General features: G+C 42.5%; 1 protein-coding gene across 3 annotated transcripts in view; it reads left to right on the top strand.

The window, feature by feature from the left end:
- Window positions 1-17,808, top strand: part of CC2D2A (coiled-coil and C2 domain containing 2A) — a 144,186-nt gene that overhangs the window by 47,418 nt on the left and 78,960 nt on the right. For all 3 annotated transcript variants that reach the window (XM_060103976.1, XM_060103986.1, XM_060103992.1), the window contains 5 exons: window positions 1,253-1,415; window positions 5,454-5,590; window positions 6,193-6,324; window positions 14,017-14,226; window positions 15,170-15,276. In XM_060103976.1, coding sequence (XP_059959959.1) covers window positions 1,253-1,415; window positions 5,454-5,590; window positions 6,193-6,324; window positions 14,017-14,226; window positions 15,170-15,276 — 749 coding nt within the window. The remainder of the gene's footprint in view (window positions 1-1,252; window positions 1,416-5,453; window positions 5,591-6,192; window positions 6,325-14,016; window positions 14,227-15,169; window positions 15,277-17,808) is intronic.

Below are 17,808 nucleotides of genomic sequence, written 5' to 3'. Positions count from 1 at the left end.
TCTTCAATTTATGCTGAGAGCTTGGTTACCATGTAGATTTACTTTACCCTTATTATTGTTTTGCATATTTGTGGAGGAAATAGTAGGAGGCAAGAAGCTAGGCTACTGCCATTGTCTTCAGCTACCTGACAGCCTCCACAGGATTTTTTTTGCAGATTCAGTTCCCTGACCAGGGATTGAATCAAACCCATGCCACCTGCAGTGGAAGCGCAGAGTCCTACCTACTGGACCGCCAGGGAATTCCCTCTCCACGGGATTTTATGTTCCTCATAAATGGATGTCAAGTTTAAACTTTAAAAAGAAGAACAGAAGGAAAAAGAAAAGAAGGAGGGGAAAAAGAGGGAAAAGGAGAAGAAGGAGGAGGAGGAAAAAGGAAAAAAAGTTTGGAAAATATTCAAACTAAATTAACATACTTCAGCTGACAATTTGTAATTACAGGTCCTGTGCTTAGAATTTTTACATGCATTATTTAGTTTTATTCTCACAAAACCCTAAGAGGTAAAATCTATTAATACCCCAGTCTTACAACTGAGAAAACTGAGGATCAGAAGGGGAGGTAAGTTCCCCACAGTCACCCAGGCAGCATGGGGTGAAGCTGAGATTCAAGCCCAGGCAGTCTAAGCAGAGTGTGTGGACCCCATGCTTGGTGCATTTGCCCTGGGGTCAGTGCTAGATGGAAGGTTAAAAAGCTGCATAACTCATGAACCCAAGCTCTTTGAGTAACTGGAAGAGCAGGCACCCTCAAAGGAGGCCACAGTCATTGAGATTTCACTTGCTTTGCTTTGCACATCTCTTCTGACCTCAGTGCATTCTGATTTTTCCAAGTATGTGGAATAGCGAAAAAAACAAAGCTTATTAAATAGGAAAGACCATATAGTTTTATGCTTTCATTTAGAAAAAGATAAAAGGAAAAGGTAACTTTATTGTAGGATAAGTTGTTTGGTGCATTTAATATCACTGATTATTTTTGCAAGTAAATTAATTATTTTTGCCTGATTGTTTCTTGCTGTGTTTTTGTTGTTGTTGTTGTTTTTGCGGTACGCGGGCCTCTCACTGTTGTGGCCTCTCCCGCTGCAGAGCACAGGCTCCGGACGCACAGGCTCAGCGGCCATGACTCATGGGCCCAGCCGCTCTGTGGCACATGGGATCTTCCCGGACTGGGACGCGAACCCGTGTCCCCTGCATCGGCAGGCGGACTCTCAACCGCTGCGCCACCAGGGAATCCCTCTTGCTGTTTTTTAATGATATGCAGGATGAGGAAGAGCTGCTCGATGGCGGGGATGCTGAGCACCTCCTACTAGGCTTAGATCACGCGGCTGAAGATTTTGTGGCAGTCAGACCTGCGGATTATGAAAGTGTCCACATTCGTCTGCAGATGGAAAAAGAACTCCTGTTCATACCCAGCACGTTGACAGGTACTTGCTCTCTTTATCGCCCTGCTCAACTTAGGCATCTTCGTTTTCCTTCACATGAAATGTGGCTGCTGTATAAGGATGCCTGATTTCCACAACTGATCCCAATTTCTAATCTGATTTCATAATCAAGAAATATGTTCAGACAAAAAAATATAGAACATGGGAAAATATCCATTCAACAACACTTATCAATAGACTAGCAAAAGAAATACGAGGATGCTATGGGAACCCCTCCACCAAATCCATGACCAGTTCTGGGGCTGAGAGTGTGTGAGACTCTGAGATTCAGGCTATGAAAAGGAAAAACTCAGTTGTGTCCTCTACTTACACTCAACACTTCTAGAACAATTCAGTGACCAGATGTGTGGGTTTCTTCCCACAGCAACCAATTGTCCAACACCAGCTAGGTGTCCTACAATTGAATTCTGACAGCATCTACCTGGGGTTAGCACAGAACCCACAGATTTAGGGCTCAGTCCCACAAGACTTCCCCCTACCTCCCATGCCAACCCTAGGTATTGGGTCACCAGGTTACCCACAGCTCTATTTGACTCTACTACAATGAGATGGTTCCATGCCACCATCTTCAGGTTGAATAATTTGCTACAACAGCACGTAGAACTCAAGGAAACATTTACTTATATTTACTGGTCTATTATACACTAAAGAAAATGATAGAGGATGCAGATGAAGAGATGCATAGGGCGAGGTATGAGGGAAAGCTTCCATGCCCTCTCCAGGCACACAACCTCCCAGCACCTCCATGCATTCACCAACCAGGAGGCTCTCTAAACCCCTTCAGTGAGGATTGTTACGGAGGCTTCAATTATGTAGGCATGATTGATTACATCATGGCCACTGGTGATGGATTCTCTCTCTAGACCCTCTCCTGTCCCGGAGGTAAGGATAGAGGGAGGCAGATGCTGAAAGCCCCAGCCCTCTGCTCACATGCTTGGTTTCCCTGGCCACCAGCACCCATCCTGACAGGAGCCCCAGCCACCTGTCATCTCATTTGCATACAGGAGACAATTACCACTCCAGAGATTCCAGGGGTTTGAAGAGCTGTGTGCCAGGAAGCCGGCTGGCCAAGCTTCCTCCTTCATGGGGAAATGGCCAGGCTACTGAAGCCGGGACCATCTGACTGATTCCCACGTACATCTCCTTTCTTCCTCTCTTTCCTGGGTCTCTCTTTGCTCTTTTTTTCCCCTGGAATTTCCTTTCCTCCTGAGAGTTCCTGAGGGATCCCCCCAGTTCCAGTGAGTCCTGCAGGAGCGCACCCCTCAGGCTGGGAAGGAGGCCTGAGCTTATCTTACTTGGGAGTTGGATTTCTTTTCATTTGTCCTGTCCTATTTAAGTTCCAATTAAATACTGAGCCAAAAGCAAATTATTGTTTCTTTTTGAGAGGTCATTTTGAATCAACTATGTTCAAAGTATCATAATTTGTTGGACATCCCAAGTTTCTTTTTCAAGTAGGTAGCTGGCAAAAGTAACCAAGGGTTTTAACTTTGCAATAATAATAATAGTAATAATAATAGTGAATTCATTCTGTGCATTGATTCCACCTGGTACTTTTCCAAATGCTTGATGTGTATCAACGAACGTGCCTCACCCACCCACCAGGGCTGGAGAAGTGACTTTTTGTCATGCCCATTTTACAGATGAAGAAGTAGAAGCTCAGAGGAGTTAGGGATCTGGCCCAAGACCATGAAGCTAGTAAAGCAAGGCAGGTTTCCGATCTAGGTGACCTGCTCCAGAGGCCACCCACGTGCACATGCATCCTGATGCTTCTTCGGGGAGAGAGGCATTGCAGCAGCCTCAGCCAAGGAGGAGCTTTGTCACTTGGGTTTTTGCTCAGAGGACTCACTGTTAGGCCTCTCCCTGGATCCCACCTGAGTTGGGGATGGAGGTTAGACCCCAGGGGCTGTCTCAGACCGGGCCGACTGGGCCAGAAACTGGGAGTCGGTAGAGGCAGTGGAGGAGGCTTAGGGAATCCTGGTTGCACTGCGCTTGCTCTGAGCAGGGAATCAGGGCCTCCATTCCGTGGAGGTGACCCCACGACCAAGCACACAGACCCAGCTCTTCCTTCCTGAGGTATGACCTTGAGCATGTTCCTCTATTCTCAGGTGCCTCACCTGAAGACAGGAGACAATGAAACTATCCTGTAAGGTGACTCTGGGCATTTATTTTTATTTTGAGCATGGAGGAAATAATATGAGTGAAGTGCCTATGTTGCGACTAGCACTTAGCAGGGGATCAAAAATAAGAACTTCTATTACTGTTGCTGTTTTCTTGTTACTGTTTAGAGAATGGTCTCCAAAGCAGAGCGAGTTCATCCCAGGAGTACAGGAAGAAAACATCAAGACTTCTACTTACATTTATTTATTTATTTATTTATTTATTTTTTGCGGTACTCAGGCCTCTCACTGTTGTGGCCTCTCCTGTTGCAGAGCACAGGCTCCGGATGCGCAGGCTCAGCGGCCACAGCTCACAGGCCCAGCCGCTCCGCGGCATGCGGGATCCTCCCGGACCGGGGCACAAACCCGTGTCCCCTGCATCGGCAGGCAGACCCTTAACCACTGTGCCACCAGGGAAGCCCTTACATTTATTTTTAATCTCATCCTTTCCTAATTTAATTTTGTTTGTGCCATAGTGCATACATAATAAATAAACATACATATAATGAGCAAGTGCCCAAAAATGTTTCGATGAAAAGTTTTGAAGACCATTGGACTAGTGGTGGACTGATGTTTAGACTTGTGGATAGATGAGGTGGGGGACAGAAAAAAAGATAAAACAATAGTTTGCTCCACATTTTCTAAGGACCCAGAGATAGGTTTTCCTAGGAATACTGGTATTAGTTGTTCTTTGTGGACGGGTTTGGGATGCAGAGTGTCCAAATGGCCACATGCTGGAAAATTAGCAGATTCAGGGATTTGGGGTGTTTTAGAGTGAGATAATTATCAAACAAAAACAAGTCTCCACCTTTCATTGTTCATTGCCAAATTACATCCTGACCTTTATGTCAGCATCTGCCAGTTTCTACTCTAGCCCACTCTGCTGAAAAAGCAGGCCCAGATGTCTTTTTGGAATTGTGGATCTACTCAGTCACTCCCTGGCACAAGGTCTTCAGTGATCCCACCCCCTTGACCAGAACCCAAGCTCCTCTGAGATGTGCAGGCCTCTCCCAGCTCTCCCTCCTGCCCTCTGCTGACATTATCTCCAGGCACTGCTCCTGCCCTCGGCACCACTGCATTCTGGGTGTTTCTGTTTCCCACCCAGCAAAGGCTGTTTCCTTGGACAGACACACTTGCCCATCCCATCACCAGCTCTTTCCTTCTCAATCTTCAGGCGTCAGTGCAAATGGAAAAGCCTTTTTTCACCGCTCCATCTCAAGCCTATCCCCTTCCCGCCCTGCATTATGATCACAGGTGTTCTTTTCTTCATCATTCTCTGAAATCATCTTGTTCCGTGCTTTGTTGGCTCTTGCTGCCTGTTGCTCCCACTGACCCCACAGAGCCTCCTGAGCACGGGGCACAGGGAAGCTGTCAGCAAAGATCTGATCTATGAGCAGATCAAAGAGTGAGGGAGTAAATGAAGTCACGTTGACTCAAGTGAACTTTTAAATTTACAAAGCACTTCCTCATACTTTACTTCATTTAATTCTCCCAAGACCCCCAAGAAATAGATATTACAATCACGTTTGTATGGAAGGAAAGAGTTCAAAGAAGCATCTGGTCCAAAGTCACTCCACTGACGAGCCCAGGAGCAGCTTCTCTGATTTGGGTACCACAGTCCTCGCAGTGTGTGAGGCCACGCGGGCGAGTTAGGTGTAGAATTATTTCATGATTCTCCAGCATGATACTGCGGGTAAACACATTCATCTTTCCCTTGGTCCTGCTTCTAGAAATCAGTTTGGAGCATTTGCAGTTTCCAAGAACATAAATAAAATCTCCAGTGGTGGTTTTCATTCACCAGATTGCGGTTTGAAACATTCAGGTTGGCACTAATGAGGCTCGTACTTATTTATGAACTGTCTAGTGCCTACGTATAAAAAGCTTCCTGAGAATGTGCAGCCCAGGTACCCGGAAGACGAAGGCCTTTACATCGGGGCAAGACTGGAGGTGCCGAGAACCAACCAGAACATCATGGAGAACAGGTTGCTGATTCAGGAGCCCGTAAGCTCTCAGCCTTGCTGCCTCATTGTAGCTCAGGAGGGATTCATGGATGCTCTTTATCCTGTGGGCCATCACTGCAGCGTGGTACTCATTCCCTCCTGAGAGCGTCTGCACAGTGGTTCATTCTTTTTTTTTTTTTTTTTTAATTTGTCCTCAATATGTTCAGTGGCCCTCAAAGATCACACCCTCTCCTCTGCTCAAATCCCATCTTCTGCAAGCTGGAGTCAGGCTCCTCCTGTTAAATCTGATATTGGCAACCTTTTCCCAATTCACAGAAATTTTTAATTGTCCAAAGATAGAATGTTCTCAGTTGTTTTTCTCCTTGGTTGCCTTTCTTAAATTTTTGACAAATAGAAAATACATTTTTCTTAAACAATCCTTTAATTTTTTTCTTAAACTGTTTTTGAGGAGAGAAGGTTGAAAACTATATCTTAAATTAATTCTGGGGCATTAGTGAAAACTCAATTTCTAATGGAAACAGAGACTTTAAAATATTTACTGGGCAGGGGGAGGGTGCATGAAATATGTATGTTGACAGAGAATTTCCCTGCAAACGCTGTTTATTTTGTAAACCATTTTCTGTCCCTCTGCTTGATCCCCAGGGGAGGAGATGGTTTGGAGATGATGGAAGAATCTTAGCGCTGCCAAACCCCATCAAGCCATTTCCTTCAAGACCACCCATGCTGACACAGGAGCAAGACATTAAGGCAGAACTCAAAACACTGTATAAAAAGGTAAACCTCCCTCCCCATTTTTAATACATAAATTTGCTTGAACGTGCTTTGCTTTTTGAATAGCTTGGAATGATGAATTTGCAACATTCTATTTTGACTTTTTCTTTATAATTCACTATCTTACACATGCAAAGCAAACAGCAGGCATATTATATAAGAGTGAGTCTCCTGCCCTCACCAAATCCCTTCTTAAACAAGGAATGAGTTTCCCAGGTAGGAATGGCTAGGTCAGGGTCTTTATTCACATATCCAGGTTAGCTGCCCTGATTTTTTTTCTTTTCTCTCTGTCATCTCACGTATACTGCAGGATTATTTCCCCCTCATTTTCTCTTTATTATATAACTGGAGATTTTCTATCCTTGCAAATCCTTTTTATGGTATGTTCCTCAGCTCTGGTACCACGCTGCCTGATTTGAGTCCTGGCCCTGTCACTCACTGGGCGAACTTGGCTCTCCCCCTCTCTGTGCTGCGATTTCTCCATCTATAAAATGGGAGTAATAATAGCATCTGCCTCCTAGGATAGCTGTGCAGACGGTTAAGATAATACATAAAAGTGCTTCAAACAGAGCTCAGTGAGGGCTGGCTGGTGTTGAATAGACAGTTGCCTGCTTTCAAATTTAATAACATTGCTCTTGCTTTCCTGAAATGTCCAGCAAGGTTCACCTCCTTCAGAAACTCGTGTAATTATTTCAACACTGCTAGTGTGAAAGAGAATAAGGGAATATAAGATCATTCTATATAGTTATAGAGAGGCGTGTTGAACAGGGAAGACACAGGCCCAAGTCAGAGAATCTGAGCAGTTGGGTGTCCTACTGGGTTGTGCTTCGGGAAGCTCCCTTGACCACTCTGGAGCTGTTTCCTTAATTGAAAAATCTTCATCATCTCTACCTCATACGATTTTTGTGAGTATTGAGGTGATGTATCTGTTTGCACTTTTTTTTAAATGAATTCCTATAAAATATTGCTATTACAGACAAATAGTAATGAGTGACTACTTTGTGCAGAAATGTGACCCTGGGAGTAGGTTTACAAAACAAACACAAACCGAAGTCCTAGTCCATGTGGGATTTATCATCTATTTGCTTATATGACAAAGATACGTGATATAATTAGTGATCCAGACAATACTGTCTTATGCATGCGTAATAATCCATCACCTTATCTCTTCATCCATCCAACCATTTCAGCAAGAAACACTGATATAATGAAGCAAAACATTATGGGTTAAAATTAGAAAATAGAAGAGTAATTACTATGGAGAGTAGGATCTTGAGGGAGCCAATTAAGATTAATCTTATATGTCTCCTTTAGAAGTTCTGAGCTAATTGGGAAGTGCACAGGAATCAGAGAGGGATGCAGATTTCAGTTGCAACTAAGGATAAAGCTGGACAGCAGAATGCTGCTTGGACACAAGACCAATTGGGCTTCTGGCTCCATCTCCCAAGAGTTCTGTCCCCCCATCTAGAGAAGGGCCCCAATGAGTTCACCACGTGGACTGCCATGGAGAACCCACAGGGCCAGTGAGCAGGCTCTCGGGAGAGAGTTGAGAAGGGACAGCTAGAGGCCACCGGTTACTCTGCCCAGCAAAGAATTTGGACCAATGGATCTTGGGCTCCAGTTGACTCTCTAATCAAACAGTCTTCCTTCTCTTTTGGGAAGGAGCCAGTGGGGATGCACGAGTGGGGAGAGCACAGAGAGTTTCCTCCCAATACTTTTGGGAGGGGAGACCTTCCTATCTTGTGAGCAGAAACAGGAAAGTAGAGGAAGATAATAGTTCCTCTACGAGAGGCTGGTCATCCTGCATCACAGAGCAAAAGATAGAGAAGGGAGAAATCTAAAGGGGCTGAAGTCTTCCAAGGTCATTTCATAGAAAGCTAGGCTTCAAACATAGCAAAGCATAGAGACTCTGCCAGCGTGCCTAAGAAAGAAGCAAAGGTTATATTAGAGGTTATAAAGAGGTAGGAATAACCTCTTTGTTTCTCCTCCCTCTTTGTTTCCTACCTCTTTGTTATTCCTACCTCTTTGTTTCTACATAACAGGCTGCCTATTAATTTCACTGTTGATTTGTATACCTCAGTCTTTTTTTTGTTTAATGTGTTTATGGAACTTTCTAGTAATTCAAAAAACAATGCATTTCTTTCAGAGTTAATTTTTTACAGTTCTATTGATTTACTAACTTTTACCTTTTCTTACATTTATTCAGGTCTGTCTGCTGCCAAAATCCATTTTTTCTCCCCTGTGTTCCATGTAATAGGCTTGCCTTTAAGAAGCAGTGTTAAATGCACATGGCCTATATTTTCAGTCTAATGTCCAAACATACCTTATATCTGGGAGTTTTGACACAATGCAGGAGCAGAGAAATAGATAAACAGGCAGTGACTGTTTTATTCATAGATCGTTAATCTATCTTCTCTCTCCTTCCTCCACTACCCTGAGAGTAAGAAGAGCAAATACTGTTTTATTCCTCTTCTAACCCTTGCACTTGGCAGGAAGCCTGGCATGTAGGAATGCCTCAGTAAAAGTGTGAATTGGATATCATTTAAAAGACTTAGTTGAGCTGAATGGATCTCGAAGAAATTCCTTGTTTTCTACTCCTCTCCTTAACTCAGCTGTCTCTCCTATAAAACAGTAGCCCTCTTAGGGCCTGGCTTCATCCTGGCAACCAAATGATGGAAAACCAAGTCAGTGCGCTAGATCAGGAATTGGCAATTCCTTGAGCCATTAATGGAGCTTGATGAATGTACACTTCAGAGCTCTCAGGTCTGATGCTAACCCAGCAGGACTGACCAAACCCATCCTGGATGGGAGTCAAGCCTGGCTCTTCTTTGATTAGACTGACAATTCAAATGAGGGAGTGTATGTCCTCCTATTAGATAAATTAGGAGCTTTATTTAGAAGGGAGTTGGTATTCAGCCCTCCTTCTTTGAACATTTTCCTTAATTACAGAGGGAAAAGAAGTAGTTTTTAAAAGTGAAATATTCTGGAGCTCCTAAATTGAGGTTCTTTTTTAGAAACCATTAAAGATAGAGAAATGCAAAAAGAGATTAGATATTGTGCAGAGAACAAAGTTAAACCTCAAATGAGAAAGATTGCAATTTAATACCTCATAAGAAGTAACAAACCCAAAACTAAAAAACAAAAATTCCAAATGAGACATTGCAGGTAAAACATAAACAATATTATGCAGTTTGCCTAAGCATAATAGCAAAGTAAGTTTAGGGTTGCTGAAAGCTGCTCCAACAAGCTCCATCCTTCCTTCCTACATTCCTTCCTTCCTTCCTTCCTTCCTTCCTCCCTCCTGCCTTCCATCCTCCTGCCTTTCTTCTTTTCTTTTTAATTATTTCCATCCTCAACTGAGTCTACTATATTCTTAGTTGTGCTAAATTCTGGAAACTCAGAGGTAGCAACATTCAAACTTGGCCTTAGAGAGACTTTATGCCTAGTGGAGGGAGACAGAAATGTCATGAAGTGTTAAAGGCACAGTGATTAGTAGTCAACATGGCATTCCCAGGGACATATGTGTAGCTGCCTCCTCTTTTTTCAAAACTGCACACTAATCTGAGGAATTTAGCATAATTCCAACCTCCTTGTTAATCATGACTTGATAAAACTATCACTTTCCCCTTCCACTATTCTCAGCCATTTTTCACAGAAGCATTGGTCCCCTACTGTGTAATGAGCACTGCAATAGTCAGCACTCTTTGGGTTGCAAGTGACAGAAACCCATTGCAAACTACCTTAAGCAAAGAGAGAACTTGGTGGCTTACAAAACTGGGAAGGATCTGGAGATAAATCACAAAATGAAGGAGGGGCTTTAGGAACTAGGACTCTGGGACTGGGAACTCTGTGCCAGCAGGTCTCTCTCTGCCTCTCTTTCTTCTGGTTCTCCTTGAATGTTGACTGGTCTCATTCTCTCCTGTTGTAGGCAGGCCAGAATTCTCCATGTGTTAGGACCCTTGATAACCTAAGCTTAGAAACTCCAGAGGAAAGGGATCATATCTTTCCCCAAGGTTCACATTATCAACACCAAGGGCACACTAGTCAGTTTTAAGTGACTACTTTTAAGTGACTAGTCAGTTTTAAGTGACTACATATGCCCCCCCCCACCAACCTCATGTCCTAGAGATACACCCAGAAGATGGAGAATGAGAAAGCTTCCCAGAGGAGACCAGAACAACAGTTATAGAATCTACTGCAGGCTCTGGGCTGGATTCAGGTTCTGTTGTTATTATTTTCCCAGGACAAATATAGAAACTTTTATTTTAATTCCACCAATGATTGTTCTTTTTCTGTCCAACCTTAAAAGTTCTGTCTCCGGGCTTCCCTGGTGGCGCAGTGGTTGAGAGTCCGCCTGCCAATGCAGGGGACACGGGTTAGTGCCCTGGTCTGGGAAGATCCCACATGCTGCGGAGCGGCTGGGCCCGTGAGCCATGGACGCTGAGCCTGCGCGTTCGGAGCCTGTGCTCCACAACAGGAGAGGCCACGGCAGTGAGAGGCCCGCATACCACACACACACACACACAAAAACAAACAAACAAACAAAAAAATTCTGTCTCCATCGGAAAGCAACTCTGAACACACTGAGAACATCAGCAGATAATCCATGTGCATCACCTCTGATAGTTTGCGTTTTCAGTTTTCCACTGAAGACTGAAGAATCAAATCAATTTCAAAATTAAAATAATATACCCTATAAATATTATTTATTTTTAGGAGAAATTTTTTGCACTGTTTTCATGATAGTTTCAGAAAAGAAAACAGATTCAACAGAAAGAAAGACAAGAGACTAGGGGTCTTTCTCCCTAAGAGGAAGAGAGTTGGGGGTCTTCTGAGCAGTCTAACCCCCTGCCCACCAGGAGTCCTGGAAGCTTTTTCACTTGGTTGAGCTGAGCTGAAGGCAGAGACCAGCAGCAATCATTTAAACATGGGCTAATGAAGATTTGGGGGAGGAGACACAAAGTACAGCTGACCTAGGTAACATTAGGCCCATACTACCGACATTACTTACTCATACTAAGAAGAGTACAAGATGGAACCTGAGGGCCACACCCTGAGCGACTTCAGAACTCTGCAACCCATAGTAAGAGGAACAGCAAAGCAAGGACCAGCAGGAGCCAGACAATTGGAGAGGAATTTTCCGTTAGGTCTGTGGACTGATGTTTAGTGGTACACATCTTTGTGAGGTGGGAATTTTTTAATTCATCCAGGTGGTCAGTGTGACAGTAAGACACAGAGTCACCACATGCAGATTAAAAGCCTCTAACATGAATGCAGGTTATAACTGGATACTTTTGCTTGAATGAAAGAAAAGAGATGGGCCTCCATTGTTGCAGTGTGAAGTGTAAGGATATTAATGTCAAAATTAGGACTTCCATAAGGTACAAAATATTGGAATATGACCCCTGTAGGGATGGGCTTTCCTCCCTGTAAATCCAAATGGAAGTTCAATTCAGCATATTTTGGAAGGCACTGAGGTATAGTCAATGCATTCTTATTCAATCATAGCATATTTGTAAGCACATCCCAGTTTTACAAGAACATTTTTTTTTAAGATTTTTTTGATGTGGACCATTTTTAGCATCTTTATTGAATTTGTTACAATATTGCTTCTTTTTTTTTTATGTTTTGGTTTTTTGGCCATGAGGCATGTGGGATCTTAGCTCCCCAACCAGGGATCAAACCCTCACCCCCTGCATTGGAAGGTGAAGTCTTAACCACTGGACCACCAGGGAAGTCCCATACAAGAACATTTTTAAAAAATAAAAAATCTATAGGTCTTCTCATCAAAGACAGACTTAATGTTATTTTATAGAAAAAACTTGTTCTTTTATGAAACATAGTATACACTGTACAGGCATCCTGTAGGAAATCATAAGTTCTAAATATACATTAATTGTCTACTAATTTGGGGGAAAATAAGTATGAAATTGAATGGCTAAAAGGAAATATACTCATATATCCTTACTCGTGAATACTGGTACAAAGCAGGCAACAAGACATCCCAACAACAAATTTACTGGTAAATGAAGTCTCATGTGTATATGCTTTACTGTAAGTGCAAATATTGGTACTATTTCAATGACTAATAGTAACTGAAAAGCAGACCACACTATATAACAAATGTGAATACATTTTTGGACATGTATATGTGTACATACACACAGTGTGACCTCTGTTTTCCGTACTTAGTCTGATGGGGAGAATGTTAGGATCTTGTGATGTAGGATTCTAACTCTGGAGCCCCCTCTTCCAGTTTCCATCCCTCCCTCTGCACATCTCAGACTTCATCCTTCCTGCCCCAAGTTATAAAGGTCACACCCCACTTTCCCCCTTTCAATCTATTGTTGCTCGCAGACAGGCCTCACTACGTTGTAGGCAACCAAAAATCACTATGGAATTGTTGCAGGAAGGGGGACCCCTTCCAGGGCCCAAGCATGGGCTCTTGTCTAATGACCAGCAGTTCCCTAACGGAATGAACCAGGTTATATGTGTGAAGTGCTTTATATGATGCCTAGTGACCTACAAAATGCCAACTGGATGTTTTTCCTCAGCCTCTCATTTGTACGATAAAGAGATAGAGGCATGGAGATGTGTAGTGACTTGCCCAAGGTTCCAGAGCAAGTTAGAGGTGGAGCCACAGCTAGAATCCAAGGCTTCTGACCCCAGTTCAGCATCTTTACATAATACCATGAAGACGAATTAAATGAAGAGATTCCTGAACACGTTACCCACAATTAACATGGGGTAAATGCTTCACTTCTGACTAGAATATTTGCAGCTTCCAATTTACCTCATAACTTATAAATAATACATTTGGGCCACATAATCTTTTCTCGATAACATAAATAGCTTCCAAAATCTCCTCTCTGCAAAGGGGAGGATCGAGTGAAGTGTGTCAAACCCCACATCCTGACTGTAGTCAATGTCTATGACAAGGAGAGAACATGAAGACACAAAATCAAAAAGGTGTCCTCCCCACCTTGGAGCTCTGCAACCTCCAAAACTAGATTCACCTACAAGCAGCAGTGATCAACATAGAATATCTTGATGAGTTTAAGGAAGAAAAACAGAGATTTATCTGACACACTGTACACCAAGTGATCCAGGAAAGTCCCAGTGGAAATTTCCACTCCTGTTTTCTACACACTCAGCTGCCCCAACTATCTCTTCCTCTGTTATTTTGCAGACTGACTTTCTTCTTCCCAGGAAAACTAGGTGCCAGCCTGAAGCTCGGTTCAGTATGTTAGTCTCTGGCTGTTGTCTACAAACTAAAAACTTCTCCACGTGGAGAGTATATCTATGATCCAAATAATGATCACTTTGGATTAGAATCTATGCTTCTCTCATTAAAAGAATTTCAAGGTCACCAGCTGCAAAACCCAAGATTTCCAGGAAATGGGATAGTCTCATGACAAAGATTAGGGCTATGACTCAGTAGAGATAATCCCTAAAAGACCTAGGAAAGCAAGATTGAAATTATTTCTTTTCTCATTCCTTGCCCTTCATTTTACTTTTCAAGTGTTCAGAAAAGGGCAGGCCCCTAAAACCCCAGGGAAAAGGGAATGGAACAAGGTTCTCCTGGCTTGATTAGGGTAGGAAATATTTTGCATCTGACTTTTCCCATTACACATCAGATCAGTATCTATGAAGTGTTTTAACTGTGTTCCCCCTACACTCTGCTCTCTTTGGCAGGCGGTAAAATACATCCACAGGAGTCAGCATTTGATTGGATCTGGAGACTCTCCTGGAAATTTCCAACTGGACATTGATCTTTCGGGGTTAATCTTCACACATCATCCCTGTTTTAGCCGAGAGCATGTTTTGGCAGCCAAACTGGCCCAGTTATATGACCAGTACCTTGCAAGACGCCAGAGACACAAGGCACAATTTCTTACTGACAAGGTATCCATGATCACTTCCATGCCAATTGTTGAGGGGGTTGATTCTCCTGAGGAGCCCAAACAACAAAAATACCTTCTAGCAGCAAATGCTCGTGTGCTTCCTTCATGTTCCCTCTGTCTAGGATGTGATGTGTTGACCTACCTAGAGGCAAAAGAAAGGATACGACCATGTACATTTAATGTGTGCAAATTCAGTGGCACACACTTGGTTGAAAGAACGATTCCTGCAAACAGAGCAAGGGATCTCACCCACCGGCAGTGGGTAGCTGTGTCTTGCTTACGTGATCTCATATGATGAGACCATTCATGGCCTGAGAATCTCTGTGTCCTTAGAGACATTCTCATTGTTATATGTAATTTACCCTAACATGGTACCTAAACCAAAGTCAGTTGTTTCAACTGATGCATAAGGAAATGTCTAGCCATTTTGGATTTAATTCTAATGTGACACTGTCCTGTGGAATCTCCATGGGTAGTTTTGACTATAGACAATTTTTACCCTGACTTTAAAACCTTACTACCCAAATAAGAGATAACTCCACAATATCTCCTCCTATAGGTCTATAATTTTATGCTCTCTTTATATCACAAGAATGTCATTATATGTCCAGGCCCCAGAGAGACGCCCCCCCACCTTGAAAGAAAACTTGTTTCTGAGACAGTAGAGTAAAAGTAGCATCTGTCATGAGCAGCTGGATCTGGGCCACAGAACAAGGATGGACACACACAGTTCTTTATTATTCCTTTTTTTTTTTTTTAAATAGAAGCAATAGCTCTCTGTCAAAATTCACTTCGGTGAAAGCATGGAGACGGCTGGATGCTTGCACATCCCTTCACAGGTTGCTGACATCATTTTGCCCTGGAGAAGTGGGTGGGTCCAAGCACATCACTTGTAGTAAGGAGTAGAGCTTCTAACTCAGATCTTGTATCCATATCTTTTCTAGCTCCAAGCTCTAAGAAATGCTGTTCAGATGGGCCTTAATCCAGCCAAAACTCCTAAGTCTCTTGAAACAACCCAAAAAACCATCAATGAGTATAAATCTGAAATTCGGTGAGTAAAATCTATCATTATAACTACTGCTTTTTTTCCCCTCTACTTACTGAGAGTTTATATTTTCAGAGTTTTTTCTGAATGCACTGAATACATTAAGCCAAATGAAATAACGAGATATGTCGATTGTATTAACACCAAATTTGAAGTCCAAAAAATGAATGAAGACGGGAGGGCGCACAGGGGAAATAGGGTAACTTGCACACTCTGCTAGTGTAAACAAATATTGCTACAGCCACCACTTCAGAGAGCAGCTTGTCCAGAGACGAGCGAGGAGTTGAAAATGCCAGCAGAGGACCCGGCAATTCTGCTTCAGACACATGTACTCCAAGGAGCTGTGTGCGCATGTGCACCGGACGTGTGTGCAAGCATTCCACAGCATCACTTACAAGAGTAAGAAGCTAGAGATAACCCCACACCAGAATGAAACCATCTGCTTTAATCTTATAAGGAACCTCCCTCCCACAGTTTGAAGGACCGAATTAGATCTGCATATATCATGGATAAAATAGTGTTGAATAAAAAAATCTAGTTGTGGGCTTCCCTGGTGGCGCAGTGGTTGAGAGTATGCCTGCTGATGCGGGAGACGCGGGTTCGTGCCCTGGTCCGGGAGGATCCCACGTGCTGTGGAGCCGCTGGGCCTGTGAGCCATGGCCGTTGGGCCTGCGCGTCTGGAGCCTGTGCACTGCAGCAGGAGAGACCACAGTGGTGAGAGGCCCACATACCGCAAAAAAAAAAATCCAGTTGTAAGAGGAGACTCGCTGTGTGATACAGGTCACAGCCCTAAAGAGCATGTGAAACAATACTAATGTGTTCCAGGTATGCACATGTGTGTTACATACAGACGGAAAAGACACACATGCCAGTTTCTTCCTCCAGGGAGGGAGAGAAGGGGATGGAATGGAGAGGTCTTCAAATGGAACTCTAACATTGCCAAACAAACAAACATAAATTCTGAGTAAATGTGAAAAAATGTTAGTAAGTGTCATATTATTTATTATATGTGCTCTTCTATATCTTGAAATTTTTCATAATTAAAATTCAAAAATTAAAACCCTGATCATTGCCAAACAATAAGGAAACACACAATGTAGAATGTGAACATTTATTCTAGAGTCCTATTTCTCAGGGAAAATCATGGGTAACAGTTTTTTGCTAGTTCTTCCACATATAAATACATGTGTGTATACATATATATACACAGATGGGTTTATGTGTATATATTTTACTTTTTTAAAGAATCACATTGCATTTACCACCTTGCAACTTGCTTTTTTATGTAAAATGTATCTGAGACCTTTTCCTATAATAGTACATCTAGGTCTATATCATTGTTTAAGAGCTGACATTATATAGATTTTACATTCCCCATTAATAGGTGTTTGTATTATTCCTATTTTTTATTACTTTAAATTGTACTCTAACACTCCTATATGTATATATTTGTGTACCTGTATAAGTATTTCCACAGAATAAATTCTTAGAACAGGAATTAATAAATCATGGGGTTTATCTTTTTTCATTTTTATTGGAGTATAGTTGATTTACAATGTCATGTTATTTTCTGCTGTACAGCAAAGTGAATCAGTTACACATATACATATATCCACTCTTTTTCAGAGTGTTTTCCCATATAGATCATTATGGAGTATTAAGTAGAGTTCCCTGTGCTATCCAGTAGGTCCTTATTAGTTATCTATTCAAGGAATTTAAATGTATACTTTTCTCTTTACAATCTACCCTTGAGTTGGAAATTCTCCTACCAAAGTGAAAATTAATGATGTTTGTACACTGTAGTTGTAAAAGTATGCAGAGTATGTTTAAAAATGAAAATTCTTATTTATGTTAAAAGAAAAGCACATTGCCTCCTCCTCGTGAAAGTAATTTTTGTTTTAGTATACACTGAGTAAGAAAAAGTGACAAAAAGCTACTCTGGATACAATGAAGGTTTGATGTGGGATTGCATTTATTAATCAGTATTTGAGAAACAGTAGCAGAATTGTGTGTGAGTCCTACAGACCATGCCAGGTGGAGCCATGGATCGCAGACACATTGCAAACATCCTGCCACCCCAGGAGATGGAAACCACTGAGATTCAGCATTTCTGATGCAGTGAAAGAGTTGATTTTAGTCCTTTACTGACTTTTCACATGGTGGAAAAGCAAATTCTAAGCAGATGGCCTGTTCCTGGATACCTCATGAAGCGGACCTGTTCCCTGAAGCCCCCTGGGAGCTGCTGATGAGCCAGCTGCCTTGGAGCCCACCCCTAGGTATCTGATAGGTCCCAGGTTGGGGCAGCTAACCTCAGCCAGTGACGCATTTTCCATCTTATTTTCTGTAAGTGGCATCATGAACACATTGCTCGTCCTCTGCACTGGAACCAGGCTGTATTAAGAAAGGAAACACGGGTGTTCATGCAATACAGGGGAACACTTTATTTAACCCTCTCCTGGATCTTCACCCTCACATATGCTCAATCTTGAACAAATAAAAAGTCTAGGATCTCAGATCCCCATCCAGCTACCACTTTAT

Source organism: Mesoplodon densirostris, chromosome 1, assembly GCF_025265405.1.
Source record: "Mesoplodon densirostris isolate mMesDen1 chromosome 1, mMesDen1 primary haplotype, whole genome shotgun sequence".
NCBI classification, from domain to species: Eukaryota; Metazoa; Chordata; class Mammalia; order Artiodactyla; family Ziphiidae; genus Mesoplodon; species Mesoplodon densirostris.
The sequence above is the reverse complement of the archived record's forward strand: the minus strand, read 5'-3'. Positions and strand labels throughout refer to the sequence as shown.